Raw genomic sequence first — 22682 nt, 5'->3', positions numbered from 1 at the left:
CCTCCAAAGTCATGATGAAGCAAGCCATCCTTTACTGCTGAATTCAGCCTGGGCAAAATGAAAGCTACTCTCTCTCTGCCACCTCCCAGTGTGCAGAGGTAGATTTTTAGAAGTTCCCAAACATAAAACCATTTCCATATAATTATGCCTCCTTGACCTACATGTCATTCAGCTGTGTGCATGGGTTGGAGGCACAAAAACCAATTTCTCCAACCAGAGAAAATTGCTTCCCGAGGCCCCCAGGTAATTAGACATTGTCTTCTGGGCATGGCCTGTTCCTTGTCCGCCCCATCCCTGACATAGGTGCTACCACTTCAACCCTGCATCCGCTGGGAAATGCAGGTCCCATGATGGAACAGAACATCCACCAGGACCGTGGCCTTGGAGAGTGTGCAGCAGGGTGGTGTGCATCAGGGAATTTTCCAATGATCTTGAACATCCAGATCCCGTGGAACCTTCCTCTGCCAGCCCAAGAGGGGAAAGGGGGACACATTACGCAGGAAGATGTTACCTCTGAAGCATTTCTGATGGCTCCTGTCAAATTTTATCTATGAGGAAGCTACAATAAAACCCATGTTTGAAAGTTTCAGTGAGGTTTATAAACGATCCTCTGTTCTTTTCCTCACCTGTACCTCGCCTCCCACTCCCCGGCCCTCCTGGATGTCTGTGGTTTGATACAGAAATAACAAACATCTTACTTAGTAAAATCCCTAATGCTTAAAGCCCTTAGATGACTCTCCATTTCCTCAGGACAAATTCAGCTCAAACCAAGTTGCAAAGCTGTTTGAATCATTCAAATCGGATGCTGCTACTTCTCCACCTCTTAGCCAGCCAGACCTCCCCCACCCCAGCTCTCTCTCCAGGCAGGGGTAGGCAGATGACATAATTGAGTGAGATCTGGTGGGGACTGGTTGAGCTGGAGGACACCCCATTTGGAAATGCCACCCAGCATGGCCTCTCCTTCTGATTTTTAGAAGAAGCTCAAATCTTCTACTAGATGTGAAATACTCCAATTTGTAGATATGACAACTGAATCAGAAATCCTAAAGACACATCTGCAGCCTAGATTCTACCCCATAAGCCTCCAGTCTGTGACCTCCATTCCATGTTGAACTTCTAGCTGCTCCAAGAGCCATTCTCTCTCTCTCTCTCGTCTCTTGGCCTTTGCACATTCTGTTCCCTCTCGTTGGCATACTTTGCTCCCCAATCACTTGACTGGTTCCTGCTCCTACATGTCACTGCACACATGCCACTTCCTCCAAGAAGCCTTCCATGATCCTCTAGGTTAGATTGTTACCCCTTCTTAAATGCTCCCATTGCACACTGTCTCCTGCTGTTGAGGAGCTTCTGTCTGGCTTCTGCCAGGCTAGAAGCTCCAGGAAGGAAGAAACCATTTCTCCTGGTTTATGACATCCACAGCTGTGGCAAGGTGCCTGAACACAGCAGGGAGTCAGTGTCTGTGATAGAGGAAGGGGAGGGAGGCTGGCCTGAGTAGTCTGTGATAATGCAAAAAAAAAAAAAAAGAAAGAAAGAAGAGGAGAGAGAGAGAGAGACTCACTCCAGAGTCTCTTGGGTTGGACTGGTAAGCAACAAAAATAACATTTCTTGAGCTCTCACTATGTACCAGGTATTCTTCTAAGCATTTGCTTTAGTTCCCACAAGAGCCCTATGAAACAGGTATTATTATCCCCATTTTACAGATAAGGAAGATTAAGGCACAGAGTATTTAAGAAACTTGGGATAACAAAGCAAAAAGTTGGCAAACTTGGGATTCAAGCCCACAAAGCCTGGTTTCAGAATCAGTGATCTTAACCTCTCCACTTTTCAACAAGGGAAAGGGGCAGTGCTCTACAGAAGAAACTGACTATCACACTTGGTGGATAAACAATATTTTCAGTATCTATTACATGCAAGGCATGGTATAAATTCTTAGTCTTCTTAACAAGCCTTATGGGGAAATGTCCTTGTCCTCATTACACAGATGAGGAAACTGAGTTAAGTATCATACTCGGGCAAGTAAATGGAGAATGTGAACTCAGATCCATCAGCCATCATAGGAGGTAAGAGGAAAAAGTTCTCAAGAAGCTACCTAGAGAGACTGGGTTTGGAGAGAAGAACGCAGAGGGAAGGGATAAGATCAAGTTATGCGTAAAATGGAATACCACAGAAATGACAGCAAGCAGATAAATGTTCCACAGAGAATGCCATGGGGAATCCATCCACCCATCCATCCATCCATCCATCCGTCACTCTTACTCCAAAAACGTTGATGGAGTACATACTCTTTGACTGCCCAGCAAATCTTCAAGCATCAGAGAAAAAAGATAAAGTCCCTGCCTTCCAAGGGCTCTCAGTGAGTGGGTGATAAAGATTTTGAAGGAGATCATTACAAAAATGTGTTAAATACTCTAGCCAATGAGGTGCTTGACTCAGCGCACTGAGATCAGGGAAGGCTTTAAAAATAAAGTCTACTAGCCTAAGAGCTGTAGGCAGGGAAGGCATTCCAAGCAGAAGAAATAGTCCATGCAATGCTATGAAGGAAAGAAAGACTGCTGTGCATTCAGGCAACAGCTCATAAACTGAAGACCAAGGTGCATTTGCATGGGTTGCAGAGGGAGCTGATGGTATGAGAGGTATCTGGTTGGTCATGCAAAGACCCTGGATTTTGGCTATAGACCAAAGGTCTCAAGCCAGCTACCCACAGGCATGAGCGCACGCGCGCGTGTGCGTGTGTGTGTGTGTGTGTGTGTGTGTGTTGTTTGTAGACCTGGCCACAGAAGGCTGTCATCCCCTCATGGGAAACCCCCAGGTAGAACTAAACAGTGGCTGCCCTCTTGAAGGGGGCAAGAACTGTCCGGTTCATTAAAGGCCCCTGCATGCCCACCTCACACATTAATATTACCTGCTTGGCCCTGTTGCCATTTGAGTTTTCAAACCCTGGCACAGAGCCATTGGCGGGAGGTCCAGGAAGTTTAAAATGACTCCCCATACTGCCTTGGAATGATTTATTCAGTAAGTTCTGAGCACCTTGAGCCCAAGGAATGGGTCTTATATTCCCAAGAGCCTATTTCAGGCTTGGCACATAGTTGGGCATCACTAAATTTATGTTGAACTGAATTGGATTCATGTGGAAGATTCTGGCACAAAACCCCTTCAGGGGAGAATGATAGTCTCAAAAAGATCTCTCTCACACTGAACTCTAAATCAATTTCCAGTTGCCCTTGATCACATCACTGGACTCATTTTCTGCAGTAAACCCTTTGTAATCTTCCAGTCTATTCAAAACTGTTAACCAGCACTTCTGTATGTCTATGATATTGTGTCAGTCTGTATTTATAGTCATTCATTCTAGAGAAATTTATTGAGCAGCTACTACATGCCAGAAACTGTGTAAGAGGCTAGAAATATATTAGTATTAATAAGCAAACCTGACACACTTCCTGCCCTTCAAGATTTCTAACCTAATGGTAATGATTATAAAATTTATATCACACGCATGGTACCAGGCACTATTCCAGGCATTTTCCCTATATTCATTCATTTAATGCTCACAGAAGCCTGTGATACATGTCATATCATCATCCTTTTCATAGATGAGTAAACTGAGGCACAGAGAGGTTAAGTGAACTGGCCAGGATGGCACAGCTAAAAAATGGCAGAGGCAGGTTTGAATCCTAGTGGTCTGGCTCAGGAATCCGTTCTCTTTGCCGTTGCCTTTCTGGAATGACTTTGGGAGCCCATGAAATGCCCCTCAAATCATCAAAGTGGCAGGTATTATAGTTGTGGTCAGCTCCACTGGTTTTTGTAGCAATGGAACCGTGGGTAGGTAGATTAATCATAGCAACATGCTCCATATACTAGTGAATATTTGAGTTTTTCCTGATACCGTGTTACTGCCTTTCTTTTTTTTTAAGTTGGAGACCCTTGATGCAGACCTAATACTGGAAAGCAGCTGGAGGTACAAAGCAGCCAGCTAATTGCTGCCGTTTATACACAGCCTTAGCTTCAGGGCAACCAGCTGTCCCTAGGAAGTGGCCCCTGAGAAAGGAAGCCTTCAGGCTAGAAAGACAGCATGGATCATTGGCTGAAGAATTATTTGTTTAATTTATCTGTGATATCTATTATGTTCTTAGCTCTTGAGTGTGCTGCCCACAGTCCTGCCTCCTTAGCTCATGCCATTCCTGGATGTTGGAGTGCCCATCTTCCTGGTCTCCTCCTTCATGCCTCTATGCAGCCTTCCCTGGCCCCAGTGGTGGGCCTTGTTGCTGTTCTCTCTCCATGGGCTGGAGAAAATGCCTAGGCCAGGCTCGTTCACATTTGCTGCTTGGTCATGCAACCTCTTTGCCTTTCTGACCCTCTTGCTAGCGAGAAGAAACCTACCTCTCCTCAGCAGCCTCAGCCCTGCAAAAGGCACATAGCACATGCTCAGCACATGCTTTTTTAATGCAAGAAGGCCCAGACAAATGCATGACTTACCCAAGGCCACAGAGCCAGTAGGTAGCAGAACAGAATTCTACTTGTTCGACACAGATTGTAACCTCCGTGTAGACTTCATCCACTTGTGTGTTTCCACATCGCTGCATCACCCATGTCTGGCACAGCACCTAGTTCATGGTGGGTGGCTCAGTGAATGTTTGTTGAATGAATAAGTGAGCACCAACTTCATTTAATTCTTCCTTTGTCCTTGCCTGCATGGAAGAAGACAGGCAACAGAAAATGAAGGCTTTGTGTTGACTGCGTTTTGTATGCACAATTGATAAGCTATTTGCCTGAAGCTAAAAATACCTACCCCTGGCAGCCACTGGGAGGCAGATGGATGGTGCTTAGCACAAGATGTTTAATCAAACAGCGACAACCCGAGCAGAGCCACAATTAGCCTCTGACACCCCAGTGAACTCCAGATGAAGAGTCCGGAAGTCTCTGACTTCCGGTTTGTCCCCTGGCACCCAGTGACCATCACCCTGGGTCCACAAAACAGTACAAACAAATGAGAATCCTGTGTGCAAGGCAGTCACCAGCTGGAAGTCAGGGGATGGGCAGTGTGGGCCGAAACTGAGCACCCAGGACAAATACGAGGGAGAATTAGCCAGTGGGGAGCATCATTCAATATTGGAAGGGGCAATGGAGAGTGCCATCTGATACACACTATTTAAAAAAAAAAAAAAAAAAAAGGAAAGAAGGAGAAAGAACAAACTGGCCTATTTCTACATAATGGTCAATTCACTAGAGCTAATTACAGAAGCATCTGGACAAGCACGTGTGTCAAATGGGCTCTAAAGTCTAATAAATCATTTTCGAATCCTGAGCCCAGCACACACTTGATGTCTGACTGGGCCAGTCTCTTAACCCATTGAGCCTCGGTGTTCTCATCCCCATAATGGGGATATTAATAGTACATATCTCCTAATGTCGTGTGAGGATTCAATTTAATGCAAGTAAAACCTCTAACGAGTGAGCTGCACATGGTAAATGTGCTTGATGAAGGCAACTGTTATTAATAAATGTACTCAGCTCTAATATAACCTATATATTTAATTTTAGACATTATAATATTAAATGATATTTGATGTTATAGATCTGAAATATGCTTCATGGATATGAAAGAAGGGGTTCAGGACCTGACACACAGTAGGCACTCATGTCTGTCAGTGGCTCTGAGAAAATGACAGTGGGACTTCCTCTCTTGTGCCTCTTTGCCTTTGCACATGCAGTTCCCTCTCCCTGGAGAGCCCTTCCTTGTCTTGCATGCTTGTTAAACTACCACTCATCTTCACTAGATGTGAGCTATGATACTATCCTTATTATTACTGCTTTACTGGTAATGGGCTCATTTTGCAGATCTGGAAACTGAGGCCCTGAGAAGGGAAGTGGCTTTTCCATGGGCACACAGGGGTCTATGTCAGATCCCAACTGAAGCCTGAGGCATCTCCTAATAAAATTGGGATGCCTAGCTCACCATTTTCCCCAGTCTTATTGAGATAGTAATTGACCTACATGGCTGTGTAAGTTTAAGGTGTGGAGCATAATGGTTTGGCTTACATATGTTATGAAATCATAGCCACAATAAGCTTACTTAGCATTCATCATCAAACACATATAATAAGAAGATAAAGCAAAAAGAAGGAGGAGGGGGAGGAGGGGGAGGAGGGGGAGGGAGGAGGAGGAGGAGGAGTGATGAGAACTTTTAGGCTGTAGTCTACATTAACAACTTTCACATGTGTATCAGACAGCAGTGTTGGGGATACTTTCATTGATGGAGTATGAATGAGTCAGAGGTCTTTTCTAGAGCCAGTTCTTCCATCCTCCAGAAACACACTGGGAGAATCCCCCACCTAGACTTGTCAGTGCTTCTTCCTCCACATCGGCCTTTGCCTAGGTCAGTTCATCACCTTCGCAGGACTGGTCATCACACTCACACTTACTAACCACGGCCACTTACTGTGTGCTCTGCCTGTGCCAGGCTCGGTGCTAAGAGCTTTATATATGTGACCTCTTCTGATCCCCAAGTTACCCTCCAAACCAGACACTACTCTCACCCTTACTTTACTGAGGAGGAAGCTGAAGCTCCTGGTGTTACTTGCCCAAGAGTGCCAGCTACAAACGAGCAGGTGCGGGTGCTAACCCAGCTCCTCCATACTCCAAAATACATGCCCTATGATTTTAAGGTGGCTGTCCTTTCTGGTAACTCTTGTGCCCTACGTTTGTTAGAGAGACAGTTTAAGCCCTGCCCCTATCTGTCTCTACCCCTGACAAATAATACATTATACGTTAATTTTTTTAAAGCCAAAAAATAAATTTTAAAAAAAGACCTAGAGCTCAGAAAACATAGCTGCATCCATCACTTGGTATGGAACTTGACCCAGGATAGTACCACTGAGTGCTTTCAAAATACTTCTTCAACTTAAAGCTGTGCCATCTTGAGCAGGCGACTAACCATCTCTTCATCAGTTTCCTCGTTTGAAAAATGGAGACCCCAGCCTACATTCTCCTTGCACTGTTATCCCCCTATAGTTTTCTTTAAATCAACTCATTTTTTAATAAACTGAACTTATTTTATAAGCAGGTTTTTATCACTACCCTAGATAACATTCCTCTAATATCATTTAAACTAAACATAACTTTATGTAAAACTATTTATCAGTGAATCACAAAAAACCACCTCCTCTCTACAGAGCCACCAGGCTTACACTGGTGCTCAATGCATGGCAATCATAAGAAAATGAACTTTTGCACTGAGAAGTATGGTTTGGAAACTTTTGAGTCTATTGGCCAACGTGAGACCTAGCAGTTGTCACAGTTACCCAAAGACACTGCTCCTGTTCAAAAAGGCAAAAGCAATTTTTTAGTCAAGAGAAGGCCAACTGATTGGCCCAGATGAATGTGATGACCAGCCAGATACTAACTCACTTTTCCCCACTGCCTTGAGTCAGACCGCCCTGACAACCATCTTAGCTCTTGCTGACTATTCATCTGCAATGGGCAGCCTTACTACGCCTCAACTTGTTCTGGTCTACAATGGAAACCACTGCTTTGTTAGGTTCTGGGAAAAGCCAGTAATGCAACACAGTCTCCACGCACTGCCCAGCTGATCTAAACAAGGGCAGTGTCGACTTTTTGCCAGGGAGGCTTAAACGTTGCTTCTAGAAATCTGTCCTTGAGGTACCTCCCAGGAACTGCTAAAATAACACCACTGGAATTGTTTACCATGTTAGGGGTCCTTGCACTTCTGTAGGACATGAGGGCTGACTCTCCTAGCTCAGAAGACAGGCAACTGTAAGGAGGAGAGATGCATTTAAGTTACTGGGAGTGGTGGCTGAAAGGGGTGAAATTCACAAGAACATAGTTTAGGATGCAGAGAAGATTTGCAGAAGGGAACCTCAGGAATTTAATCAGCCCAGATAAGAAATTCTCTATCCTTTTCTGAAGACCCTCATAAACCGATCAACTGTGGTGTCAATGGCCTGTTCCTGTTCACATAACTGCCATTACAAGCAAAAAGCTCTTCTTGGTATGTAACCTAAATTCTTTTGTAACTTCAACTTGAGCTCTTTTCCTTTTTGCAAATTTTCTTAGCTGCCTTTAGGAAGAAGAAGGGGAAGAGGGAGAGAGGGAGGAAGAGGGGAAAAAATGTGTTATCCTTTAAACCAGCATTTCTACTTTGGGAATTTATTCTACAGGAATATAAAAAGATGCTTAATGAAGTTCTGTAGTGGCTAAAAAACAAGATAAAATAAATAATGTCCAGCCATAGGTGAATATTTCATGAATATTATTGACATAGGAGAAAAAAAATCCATGATTTATTTCTAAGTGAAAAAAATCAACTTGCAGAACAGTTTTATTGTATGATCTCACTGTGTAGCAGTAATTGTTAATTATATTTATAATTTATAATAACTGCAGTCATTTTGGGGGTTCCATTGAGCTGGACATCAAACATGGCTCACTCACATGATGTTGGATTAGGCTATGAGATCACCTAGGGCTTTCAACCAGGATCCTGCACATGGCCTTTCCGTGTGACTTGGGCTTCTCATAGCTGGGTTCCAAGATGGAACACCCCAAGAGCATGTATTCATAAGGCCCACTTATGACCTGTCATATAGGGTCACCTGCCATAGTCTATCGGTCAAAAGTAAATCACAGGACCAGCTCCAATTCAAGGGGAGATGACTACCCAAATGCATGAATACTCAGAGGTGTGGTTCATTAAGGGCCATCCATGAGACTGAATACCATAATTTCTTTGGAAAATGGGATTTGGGCACACTTTTACTTTCTGATGTCTAATGTAGTAGTTAAATATATAAGCCAAGGAGGCAAAAAGCCTGCTTTAATGTCCTGGCTCACCACTTGTTCGCTGTGTGACCTCTAACAAGTTACTTAACCTCTCTGAGCCTTGATGTTCTCATATCATAGTTCCAACATCATAGGTGGTTGTGAAGATTAAATGAGGTATTGTGTATAAGATACTTAGAAGTAAATGCTCAATAAAAGTGAGTTAATAATAATATAATTACATGCTGATATAATGTTTAATTTTTTTACAAGTGCTTTACTTTTGTAATTTAAAAAACTAAATTTTTTAAAGATTTTATTTATTTGAGACAGACACACATAGCAAGAGAAAGAGCATGAGCTGGGGAGGCGGAGGACAAAGGGAGAGGAAGAAGCAGGCTCCCCACTAAGCAGGGAGCCAAACAGGAGGCTCGATCCCAGGACCACGGGATCATGACCTGAGCCAAAGGCAGATGCTTAACCGACTGAGCCACCCAGGCACCCCCAAAAAACTATTTTCAAAGACAAAAAAAAAAAAAAGGAACTAAAGCAAAACTAAGAGAGATAAATTCAGAACTCTCACTCAGTGCTCTGTTCCAGCTACTTCTTCCAAGGAACTTGCAGGGACCTTGTAGTCCTCACAGACATAGAAAATAACTCTGGAAAACCTTGAACCTTTCCCTCTGTACCAGTAGATGGTTTGGTGGTGGGGTCTGACAGCCAAACCTGTGTTGTTCTTTCAGCCACTCCCCAAATCCTCTCAAGTTTGAGCATATAAGCTGCAAATTACAGAAAGTGAATTCCCCCAAGAATATAACCAAGAAGCTTTGCAATCACAGAACATGGGCTTTCTATTACCCAGGAGCTTAAACCTGTCCAGTGACACCACTGACCGAAAGGATTTGCTTTTTAGAAGCACTGACAGTTTGATTGTGAAGTTCACTGGGGCTTGCTTGAGTTTCCACAAAAACAGAGTCTTGGGCCGGTTAGTTTGAGAGAAAAGCTGAGATACAGAATTTCAGGTGATGACGACTTCGGTTTCTTTGTTTTTTCACCCATTATAGATACACTCAGACCCTGTCAACACCACTCCTTTTCTTTGGGAGAAAACGTGCCCAGGTGGAAATGAAGGGATTTTTTGACGTAGGTAATTATAGTAAATGTCAAACCTTAAGAGCTGAAAACTTTACCTTCTCATTTCTTTTTCAGAAAATCAATACACAGGCATCGTTCCATTCCCCTCTAGGTCTGTGTGGCTCACACACATGTTCTCTCATCCCAAGGATCTCCTATGTGTGCCTGATGTTGCCTTGGGGGCAAATCTAGATGTACAAAAGAAATGGGTTAGTTTAGTGTCTGCAGGTTAGTTTCTCAACAGAGGAAATTACTAGAAACTTAAGAAAATGTCAAATATGAATACCTAGCAGTATCGTTTAGAGATGATGACTTGCCCAACTTACAGCATTAATTAGATGGAGCTGAAATATTTTTAAAGAGTTTGGATATGGAGAATTTTTAGCACCACACTTCAAATAGCATTCAACTGGGAAGTAAGAGACAGTGGTGAAGAGTCACTCCCTGCAGAATGTAGCCAGCATTTATCCATTCCTGCCACCTTATAGGCTGGCAGGTGCAGCAGGAACATGAGAGAGAAATGACAGTACTTTTCTAAGTCAGAGGTAACCCAGGAAACAGGAATCACTTTCCTCCAGCTGAGAAGCCTTTCCTATGACCAAAAATAAACAACACAGAACTTGATATGCCATAACATCGGACAGAACTAGAGTCACCTTCTGGCTCCCCAGCTTACTCGGTATGTGGCTTTGGGCAAATTACCTCAAAATCTAATCCTCAGTTTCCTCATCTATAAAATGGGGATCCTAACAGTATTGATAAGAAGCCTTTTTTCTGTTCCATTAATACCATGCTTATTCCCACCTCTGGGCCTTTGCACTTGCCATTCCCACTGCCTAGAATTCTTTTCCCACAGATCTTTTCGTGGCAGTTCCCTTCTCCTCATCCTTAATTGAACTCAAATGTCATTTTACAATCTAAAAAATAATCTCCCATAGATTTGTCTCATCCCTGGGTTTTAGTCTAGATAGTATCACTGTCTGAAATCCTCTTGTACATTTTTATACCTGATTATTGTCTGTCTCCCCCACCACACAATAAGCTCCATGATAAAAGGGAACTTGTACATTTTGTTAATCCTTGCATCTCCAACACATCATACAGTGCCTGGAACACAGCAAGTGTTCTGTTAACATTTGCTGAATGAGTGGACTCTCAGTCAATAGCTAACATTCACTGAGAACTTATCACATGCCAGGCACTGTTCTAACTACTTTATAAAAATTATCTCCCTTGATTCCCAAAACAACCGTCTGAGGCAGATATTCTTACTAATCCATTTTATAAAGAAGGAAACTGAAGTGCAGAGAGATCAAATAAATCTATCCAAAGCCAAAAAGCCAAGAAGTAGCAGACCCAGGACGAAATCCCAGCAGCCCAGCCCCAGGCTCCACACACTTAATCCTGAGTCCTGATGCTTTTGGTTTCGATGTATAAGCATCAGACCTGATTTCACAACTTGTGTTTATAAAGCTCTGACTGTATATGATTAGATCAAAGTATCCAGACTTTTGACCCACACCCTCTTCCAAATCCTTTGCCCTCCATTCTATATCTGTTCACCAGCCCCTCTTGCATCACTATGTATGTTCTCATTTATCTCTTTAATACTTAGCTACTTGTTTGTTTTTCCATACTTTGAGTGGAGATTCTAAATGTGTGTAATACCAATTTGTTTCTACCATGGGCCCAGGCACACAGAAGGCAGATGCTAAATACTTTCTGAAAAGATTTCTAAGTGAATAAAACATTTTGGAATACTTTTCAACAGAACATAGCAAGACTGTTTAATAAAAGAGAGCTGTAAATGCAAAGTACAGACAGAGCAAGTAGAAAATCAAGATAAGCATTCCCTATAAACTCAACTCTTCATGCTTTCCTCACCTCAGGGCCTTTGCATATGCTGTTTCCCTTGCATGAAACACACTTTCTATTCCCATCCTTTTTACCTATTTACTTTCTACCGGTTCTCCAAATTTCACCTTGAACATCATTTCCTCAGCAAAGCTTTTATTGACCACTAACAGCACTTACAGCTCTCAATTATACATTTTCTGCTGTGGCTCTTCAGTTGACATTTTTCTTGACTAAAAGATTCTAAGCTCCATGAAGCAAAACCATCCATGTCTATTTTATTCAACATCCCCTCCCAGGGCATAGCTCATAGTCAATGCACAAAAACATGGCTCAATGCATAGAATAAACTTTTGAAATTTCAGGTTTACAAATACAAAAAATTATGCTTTAATGGAACATCTTTTCTTAAGAGTGACTTAAAGTAGAATTTACTATTTTTCTCTTTTGCATACAGTGTAATATACCTGCATGGTACCCCCACCCCTACTTGAGTTATCAATATTGCAAGTGGTTTAGAGCATTGGGTGTTGGTTCTGGGTTTGCATCCTGGCTAATTAATATAATCAGTACCTTAAATCTTCACCACTTCAAAATGTTATTTCAAAGTACCTTCAACAAGAGAAGAATAGCACAGATGTAAAACAAAAACAAACAAAAAACTGACAGTATCAAATACTGAGAGGATATGGAGTAACAGGAAATCTCATACTCTGCTGTTGGGAGTGTAAATTAGTAAAACCACTTCACAGAGCAATAGAGCTGAATCTAGTAAAGATAAAGATGCACATACTCTACAACATAATAAATATACTTCTGCATACATACTACCCAAGAGAAACTCTCACATATGAACACTTCTCATGGACAGTCCTATCAAGTTGTTAACTACAGCAGTTTTCAATAGCAAAACCTTTGAACCAATTTAAATGTACATTGTTTATATATATACATACGCACACACTCACGTATGTCTACCCAATATGTGTATACATACATAGACATGCATGTGTGTACGTGTGTCTATATAATAAGCATGTATTATAGAAATATAAATATGTATGTATGTACAGATATGTCTCTATGTATGTATATATGAATAAATTACAGTACGTTTATACAATGGGATGCTATATAGTCGTTAAAATGAGTGAATGAGAGCTACCTGTATCAACCAAATAGGTCTCAAAAACATAATGTTGAGGGCGCCTGGGTGGTTCAGTTGGTTGGGCAACTGCCTTCAGCTCAGGTCATGATCCTGGAGTACTGGGATTGAGTCCTGCATCAGACTTCCTGCTCAGCAGGAAGTCTGCTTCTCCCTGTGACCCTCTTCCTCTCATTCTCTCTCTCTCTCAAATAAATAAAATCTTTAAAAAAAAATGTTGAGTGGAAAAGGCAGCATTAGAATGGACAGTTCACTATAAAGTAAGGGGATGCAAATGGGGCCCTGAAGACTACAGTACAGTGGTTGCCTCTAGAGAAAGAAGGAGGGAGGAGAAAGAATGGGCCTTGGGCAATTTCAAAGAGGACTTCAGTTATATCTAGTGTGTCAGTTTTCTTTAAAAAAAAAAAAGAGAGATTAAATGTTCCTCATCACATTTTTTAAATTTTACAACAAAGGACACAATTAAGAGAGTGAAAAGACGGGGCACCTGGATGGCTTGGTTGGTTAAGCAAATGACTCTTGATTTTTGCTCAGGTCATGATCTCAGGGTCATAAGATCAAGTCCGGCATTGGGCTCTGCGCTGGAGCCTGCTTAAGATTCTCTGTCTCCCCCTTCTTCTGCCCTCCCCTCACCCCCACCCCGCCACCCACTCATGCACGCTCTCTCTCAAAAACTTAAATTATATTAAAAAATAAAATAAATGAAGCAAATATGGCAAAATGATAAATTTTGTTTAATCTGAGTGATGAGTGTACCAGGATGTGTATATTACAAGACAATTTTATAAATGAACTATTGTATAATATTTTAAAAGGTGAGACTGAGAAAGGGAGATCCAGATGAGAGCTCTGCCACTGGACTTCAGAAAAGGGACATAAATTCTCTGAGAATTTTGCAAAATAGGATTAACAGTGTTGACTGTGAAAATTAATGAGATTAAATATGCAGAATGACTTCTAGATATTACCCATCGGAGTATCATTTTAGAATGAGTCCCTAACAACTTTCCACATGTGTCTTATTCAGAGAGACATTTGTTTTTAAAATTGATCAGAAAGTATATGCACGTATTTTCAGGAATGCCTGGCTGGCTCAGTCTGAAGAGCATGTGACTCTTGAATTCAGAGTCACAAGTTCAAGCCTCACACTGGGTATACAGAGGACTTAAATAAAAGCTTTAAAAAAAAAAAAGAAAAATTATATGCATACATTGTCAAAACAAATTGGACACCAAAAAAATAATAATTGCTACCGTTTGTTCAAAAACTATATACATGCATTATATAGACAGATATAAGGACAAATTATTTATTACTATGATGGTCCTGAGAGAGAGGTACTTGGGTGGTTGGAGAACAAGGGAAATTTACTTCTATTATTTTTAATAATGTACCATATTTGGACTACAGCTCTTCCTCAATTTATGATGGGATTACATCCTGATAAACCCATCATAAGCTGAAAATTCATTTAATACACCTAGCCTACCAAACATCATAATTTAGCCTAGCTTACCTGAAACATGTTCAGAACACTTACATTAGCCTACAGCTAGGAAAAATCATTTAACATAAAACCTGTTTTATAATAAAGTGTTGAGTATCTCATGTAATTTATTGAATCCTGTACTGAAAGTGAGAAACAGAATGGTCGTACAGGTACAGATGGTTCTAAGTGTGTCAGTTTTAAGGGCTCGTGATCACGTGATTGACTGGGCGCTCTGGCTTGCTGCTGTTGCCCAGCATAACAAGAGAGTATCATAACACATATCGCCAGCCTGGGAAAAGATCCAAATTCAAAATCCCAAGTACAGTTTCTACTGAATGCCTATAGCTTTTGCACCATAGTAAAGTCGGAAAATCATAAGTCAAATCATCATAAATTGGGGACCATCTGCACCTACTCTAAAAATAAATAGAATTTATCTTTAAACTAATCTGAAGTTCGTGATCTTCTCCGCACCTTCAATACTAAGTCTATGTAAAAAGGAAAGGTCCTAAAATCCAGTTTGCAAAAAGGTTAAGAGGTCAGTCTCCCACCTGAACACATGAAGCAGGGAAAGCCATCCCACCCCCTATTTTCCTGCATGCACCTGGACAAAAGAAAAATCATGGGATTTGGGGTTAGGGGATCGAGGTTTGGTTCCTGTCACCAGCACTTACTAAGTGTATGACTCTAAGTGAGCTCCTTAAGCCCTCTGAGCCCCAGTTTCATTTCTGAAGTAAGGACAATGGCAGCACCACCTCCAATGATTGTGTGAGGAATAAATAAACTACAATATGAGTACAGAACTTTGTCAAAATAGTATCCAGATGTCTGTATGAGATATAATTTGTAGTACAGAGATTGTCCATCAAAAGCATTGGTTCAGTCCCTTTGGCTTCCATGGGAGTGCCCACAAAAGTATGCCTATGGCCCCACAGTAGCCAACAAAGTCATCTCACTTCAGAGATAAACCAGATTCTCTTCTCTCCACAGCAAATATCCTGACAGTGATCATCCTCTCTCAGCTGGTAGCTAGAAGGCAGAAGTCCTCCTACAACTATCTCTTGGCACTTGCTGCTGCTGACATTTTGGTCCTCTTTTTCATTGTGTTTGTGGACTTCCTGTTGGAAGATTTCATCTTGAACATGCAGTTGCCTCAGGTGGCCAATAAGATCATAGAAGTGCTAGAATTCTCATCCATCCATACCTCCATTTGGATTACTGTTCCATTAACCATTGACCGGTATATCGCCGTCTGCCACCCGCTCAAGTACCACACGGTCTCCTACCCAGCCCGCACCAGGAAAGTCATCATAAGTGTTTACATCACCTGCTTCCTGACCAGCATCCCCTACTACTGGTGGCCCAACATCTGGACTGAAGACTATATCAGCACCTCCGTGCATCACGTCCTTATCTGGATTCACTGTTTCACTGTGTACTTGGTGCCCTGCTCTATCTTCTTCATCTTGAACTCAATCATTGTGTACAAGCTCAGAAGGAAAAGCAATTTTCGCCTGCGTGGCTACTCCACAGGGAAAACCACTGCTATCTTGTTCACCATTACCTCCATCTTTGCCACACTCTGGGCCCCCCGCATCGTCATGATTCTGTACCACCTTTATGGGGCGCCCATCCAAAACCGCTGGCTGGTGCACATCATGTCCGACATTGCCAACATGCTGGCCCTTCTGAACACAGCCATCAACTTCTTCCTCTACTGCTTTATCAGCAAGAGGTTCCGCACAATGGCAGCTGCCACGCTCAAGGCCTTCTTCAAGTGCCAGAAGCAACCTGTACAGTTTTACACCAACCATAACTTTTCCATAACAAGTAGCCCCTGGATCTCACCGGCCAACTCACACTGTATCAAGATGTTGGTGTACCAATATGACAAAAATGGAAAACCTATAAAAGTATCCCCATGACCCTATAAGCTTGGCACTTAGTGCCTCTGTCTAATCTATTTCCAGATGGAAGGGTAGCTCACTTAAGAGTGCCAACCTGATTTCCTGTCTCCATGGACTAAGCAACTCTCAGACTGGTAGATGAGAAAAGATGGAAGAGAAGAAAGAAAAGCATCAATCTTGTTTTCATTTATGCATTTATTTTCACAATGTCACTTGACAGCAAAAGTTCCTACCAGTTTGAAGATACCTTTGGAGGTTGTGTCATCATCCTGTGGCCAGTGAGGACACACAGTAAAGAAATAGTCTATGACTTTACCTTGGCACCATCCACAGTCATTGGGAACCACTCACTTATGTGACACACCAAGCCACAGTAGCAGGTAGCTGATTCCACACTCTTCTTCCAAGAGCTGAGGTCAACCATCGCTTCCCTGTGCCATCCCCAGCAGCTAACAATGCTGACCAATCTGGGATTTTTCCAAGGTGCCCTTTGTCCTAGAGAAGGCTGTGGTCTTGAAGTGGCCCTGGAACCCTAAACTACAGAATGACACTGTGGGGACAAGGGAGCATTAATCCCATCCAAACTCTGGCCAGAGCTTCTTTGGAAAGGCTCCAAACCAACATAACAATGACCCTCAGACCTGGGTCTAAAATGCAGTCTTTCTATTTGCCATTATGTATAGATTTTATCTATCTCCTCCAAAATAAAGACCCCGCCTGGTGTGTGGGGGGAAAGGAGGATCTCTTGAGCCCAGAAAAACAAAAAAATAAGCCCACTCTTGCCATTGTTTCGATCCATCCCTGTGTCAGCTGTGTATGATCCCTTTACTCAAAATAGCTTCTTACTGCGGTGCCACTCAAGCTTCCCAGAGAAGCCCTTTACGTGTAGAGTTGTCAACCCTGCCTCCTTGCTTGCTGAAGCCCTCACCAAATTGTTTTCTTTGAAGTGACTTCCAAACTGGACTTAATTTTCAAGGGTCAGAAACTGTAGCTCTCCAGGTGTGAAGGGAGGCATTCTCCGCTCTGCCCCACAGTCCAGCTGGCATTGCCATTCAGCCACAAACGCAGATACAATTGACATGGAAAGGTGCCTATGTTGTTTGCTTGTCTGCATATGGCTCAAAAGGGTGGTGCCAGTTTTCAGTGAAGCTATTTAATCCAGATTCTTTGCAAAATAATAAAATATGAATCTATTTATTTGTTCTCCCTTTGCCTGTCCAAGGCAAGAACAGCTCTACAATGTAATTAATAGCGGTTTCCCTGGGATTTACCACTCATGTGTGCACACACATGCAGACACATGCTTGATTATAGTAGGTTTCTATGTATCCTGTGATGTATTTTAAAAGGGAAACACATGCTGGAGTTCCTCTTATTCAGCCTTTTTAAAAATTTCTCTTCCAGATTCCCAGTATTTTCCCCGTTTTGGAAGAAATCTCCCAAAATGTTTTTGGAATTGTATGATATTTTTGGTGACCAAACAAAAAGCAGACAGTCCTCCTGTACATTTGGTTTCTTAAGTTGGATTCTTACTACATTTTTAGTCCTAAATTGGAAGGCATGTCTACCCTTTTTAAGGGAATTTGCAATAAATGAGTGTGGTAGAAAAGGCCCCAGTGCAACACAAGCCCTCAACTTTAGTCAATGCCCTCAATACTAATTCAATATAATTTTAGGTTATGGTATCCTGATGATCCTAATTCCTACTCCTTTTAAACAATTGCAGTAGAGTCTCATCTTACCCAAAGATTAGATTCTAAAGTCACTGCAAAAGAAAAAAATCTGGCAGAGCCTAAGTTACCTCTGCAAAGTCATCAGGAAGGAGCCATTTTGGAGACCACATTCTATCCCTTATAAAATCTAACACAGCAAAGCTTTTCTCCAGCCATAGAACAGATTTCCTAGATCAAGGACATGGCAAAGTTAGTGTGCACTTAGAGACCACACTGTATGACTCTAATGTATCTTAATGAGAACATTAAGATCACACTGGTACAGCAAGATGCTCCATTAGAAGAGGTTCATGGAAATTGTTTGAGGGACAAGGTTAGTATGTCCCACGTCACACTATCCCCAGGGCATATGTGCATCCAGTGGAATGGTGGGCAGACTCCTCCACATCCTTTAAATTGCATTTCTTTCTGTTTCTTTTTTTCCAAGCACGTGTAGTCTAAATATGTCGTGTTCATTAAATGTGTGTATGATGCGATTCCACCACACCCCCTTATGAATGAACATTGACCAAAGGCTACCTACACTGAATAAATATATATATATACATATATATTTTATTTATTTATTTATTATTTATTTATTTATTTTTTAAACACATAGCTCAAAAAATGCTAGTTTGGGCTATATGTGGATGAGTCACAGTGCAATAGCTACAAAGATTAAGCAAGTCCCCTTTAAGAATGTATGCAAGATGGAAAATACGTGTGTGGATCTCAGTGCTCTCTGCTCCACATTTTTTATTGTATGTAAAAATTGTTGATGTTTAAAAAGTAAAAAAACTGGGTGTGCATTTGGAATGTTTTCCTCATACACTCATTTATTACTTCTCTTACCAATAGAGGCTGTAACAAATAGTATTGTGATCTTTTTTTCCTTCTGCCTATATTTTATACTTTGATAAGTAATATTTAAAAGAGTTCCGATTCTTGAAGGCATTCCAATGAGTTGTTGTCTTCTGGTTAAAATGCATAAGAGTGCCCACTGGGTTAGGTTGATACATATGTCCTAAACTTTATTTCAGATAATCTATGGACTTTTAATTTATTACTATTTATATTACTAATTGTGGACAATAACGATAAGGTTTAAAAAAAAAAAAAACAACTTTTAAGCCTTTTCTTTCAGGCCAGTTTTGGAAACAGAGCCTTGAATTTTGAAGCCTGTCTTGTAAACAGCTGCTGTTGATGGCATTTAAGCAATTGCCTTATATCAGGTTTTTTGTGAAAGATTGTTAACTAGCATCTCTCTTGTGTGATGTGTGTCCTTGGTTGGACATGCAGTGATGCTACTTACACATGTACATGCTTTTTACTGGACAGCTCAAGCACTGAACTGTCTCATAAGGAAAGAAATGAGGAGCATGACAGACAAACCATAAAAGACAGACTATGAGAAGGTATGAACTTCCACTTTGCAAACATTCTGCAATTGGAAGATTATTTTGCACAGTTGGTGCCTACTAGGTCCAACATGAGGGGCCTATCTGAAGTGAATTAAAGACTATAATGTTGGCTATTCCAGTTCAAAGAATGGAATAGAATGTTACTATAGAAGAATAGTAAATGTTCATATTTTCTTAATTAGATAATATATTGTGTTTGGACCTGTTTGTATTATAATAAACTCTAACATGGTGCACTCTTGGTGTTTGGAATTTGCATATATGTTCAAGCTATGGCAGAACTCTTAAAAATTTGTAAATGAGCATTTTCCTTATACTTTGTCCTGGTGCTAGGATGAGACCTGAGTCCCACCTGTCCCTTGGTTAGGCAGATATATTTCAGAATTTAAGACCACTGAACTCTGCTTCCTATAATCCGAATTAGGTAGTTTATGGGGTGTAAATCCAAATTCTCTTCTGACTTCATCCTCTACATGTCTTCAAGACAGTGATGGCTATAATCATAAGTGGAAATCTAGCATAATGGCTAAGAGCTTGGACTTTTTTTTTTCCTCATGACTTATTTCTAACTGAAAGTTTGTATTTTTTGACCCCCTTCACCCATTTTTCCCACCCCCATCCCCCACCTCTGGCAACCACCAATCTGTTTCCTGTATCAGAGCTTTGTTTTTTGTTTTGTTTTTTAAATTTCACATATAAATGAGATCACACAGTATGCGTCTTTTCTCTGACTTATTTCACTTAGCGTAAAGCCCTCAAAGGTCCATCTCTGTTGTTGCAAACGGCAAGATTTCATTCTTACGGCTGAATAGCATTCCATTGTGTGTAACACTACATCTTCTTTACCCATTCATCTATTAATGGACACTTAAGTTGTTTTCATATCTTGTAATAGCTTGGATGTTGAAGTCAGACACAATGGTCATGTTCCAGCTCCACCATTTACTAGATGGGTGGCCTTTAACAGTTCCTTTTAAGATCTCTGAAAAACTGTCCTCAGATAGAAAATGGTACAAAATTTAATTTTTTCCAGTTGCCTGCAAGGTAAATAGAGGCTCTCAAAGTCAGGAAATCAAGGTCTGGAGTCAGTTATGGCAGGCTGTAACTTTGCAGGCTATGCCACTTCCTAGCTGTGTGGCCTTGGGCAATGTTCTCAGTCTCTCTGAGTCTCAATTTCTTCTCCATAAAATAAGGGCTAAGATTAATTCCAGTACATACCTCACGGGGTGATTATTAATAGTAGAGCTAAAAGAGCCTCCAGTTGCACATCATTTTACAGGTAAGGATGCTAGGCCAAAAGAGGTTAATGATTTTATTCAGAGTAGTCACTAAACACTTCATGCTTTCCACTTTACCTCACTGCCTTCTCTGCAAGATTCTGACCCATCCCCCCCCAAAGATCACATTATTTTGTGCCCTTCCTAGACTTGAGTATATTGCATAGCTTTCCAACCTTTCAAACACAGGTCACCCAAGCATGAGATATATTATAACAACATCATAATTAAAACACTTGGCTTGACCTTTCCCTGTGAGGCAGAATTTTTTTAAAATTGACTCTCTAGAATCCTAACCATAGCTCTTAAACAAGCTATGCATTTCCCACACAAACCACCATCAGTTCTGACAGCCACCCACAAACTATTGTCACAATCTATCTTCGCGTCAACTTGGAGAATGAAAGTAACTTACAAGTTGAGAAAGAAGTACAGAAAAGCAAGGAATTTGCTGAGATGGCGGCAAGCAGAAGCTGTAAGGCATGGCCACAGCAACCTCATTAATTTTGTTCACCAACTCGGGAAGGCAGGATAAAAGTGAGTTGATGGAGGCTGAACTGTTAAATAATAATCCTTTTATTAGTGCACTCAGCTAAATGTGATGGTTCAGCCTCTACGGAGGGTGTGCAATTAATCCATGTACTTGCCAGACACAACAAGAGGGATAAGTGGCTCGTGTCTACTGGGATAAATAGATACTGTGAATTTCCCAGGTTTATTGGGAGAACGTGTCACTGTCATGCCAGAAAAAGAAAACTTTTCTGATTAAACAGGAGGAAAACAGGGCCACAGTAAAGAGATTCCTTCTCATCAACTCTCCACATGAGGAGTCTACTATGTCCACAGAGCTTTGTTACCTATTGAATGGCAATAACACGGTATTTCTCTCTACTGGAGATGGAACAAAAGCATGTGAGACTTAAACTCAAGTATGAGAGATCCAGATCAAACCCAAAAGGCAAGTCTTCATAGTGATGTCTATCCACTCCACAAATGGAGTTCTTAGCATCTGCTTCTCTCGGTATATTTCCAAATGGACTGTATATCAGAGTCTTGAAGGGAAGCAAATCTCACTCAGATGGTTTTGATGAAAAGCCTTTAACCAAGAGATTTTTTAAAATGGTCTCAGCAAGATTAAGGGAACCAACAAGAGCGATTGAGATACCTAGGAACTAGAAATAATAGGAAGCCTTACCTCTCTAGGCCTGATGGGAGTAACAGGAGAAAATAGTAGTATTGCAGCTCACTGCGGGCAGAACTTTGGAGGAGAGGCCTTCCAGCAAGCAGGTGACAAACCACTGCCAGAGATGTGATGCCAGAGAGGAAGTGGAGGATTCCCAATCTCTCTTTTCCTTCCTTCTGATATCATACTGATTCCCCCACTGGCAGGGCTCAAACAGAAGTCAGCCAGGAAGGGAGTGCAGGTGATGCAGTCCATAGGGACCAGGCCTCAAGGCACAAAACAGTAAAAAATAGATCAAGGGTGAAGTGTGACAGGAAGCAACTGCAGAATAACCAGCAAAGCTTGGATTCTTATTTTACTATCACTGAATGCCAGAGAGGATCTTACAGGTTATTTCACTCAAATGAAGGAAAGAAGGAAGGATGGAGGGATGGATGGATGGATGGAAGGAAGGAAGGAAAGAAGGACGGTAGGAACGGGGAGGGAGGGGGAGGGACGCGGGGGGAAGGGAAGGGAGGGAGGGAAGAAAGGAAGATATAAAGGGAGAGGAAGAGAGGGAAGAAAGGAAATGAACGAGGGAAGGGAAGGGAAGGGAAGGGAAGGGAAGGGAAGGGAAGGGAAGGGAAGGAAAGGAAAGGAAAGGAAAGGAAAGGAAAGGAAAGGAAAGGAAAGGAAAGGAAGAAAACGAAATTAAAGCCTTAGAGATTGCCTTGCCCAGGGTCACATGATCTAGACGTTGGCAGGTCCTCCTTCTAATGA

The 22682-nt window shown here is 41.6% G+C and overlaps 1 protein-coding gene across 1 annotated transcript in view; it reads left to right on the top strand.

Annotated features, from left to right (window-relative positions):
• Positions 1-16345, top strand: part of GPR139 (G protein-coupled receptor 139) — a 36000-nt gene extending 19655 nt beyond the window's left edge. Inside the window, exon 2 of the mRNA XM_026520493.2 lies at positions 15411-16345. Within this exon, the coding sequence (XP_026376278.1) occupies positions 15411-16345 (935 nt within the window). The remainder of the gene's footprint in view (positions 1-15410) is intronic.
• Positions 16346-22682: the final 6337 nt, after the last annotated feature.

Source organism: Ursus arctos, unplaced genomic scaffold (genome assembly GCF_023065955.2).
Source record: "Ursus arctos isolate Adak ecotype North America unplaced genomic scaffold, UrsArc2.0 scaffold_2, whole genome shotgun sequence".
Classification (NCBI taxonomy): Eukaryota; Metazoa; Chordata; class Mammalia; order Carnivora; family Ursidae; genus Ursus; species Ursus arctos.
This window is presented reverse-complemented; position numbering and strand designations above follow the sequence as displayed.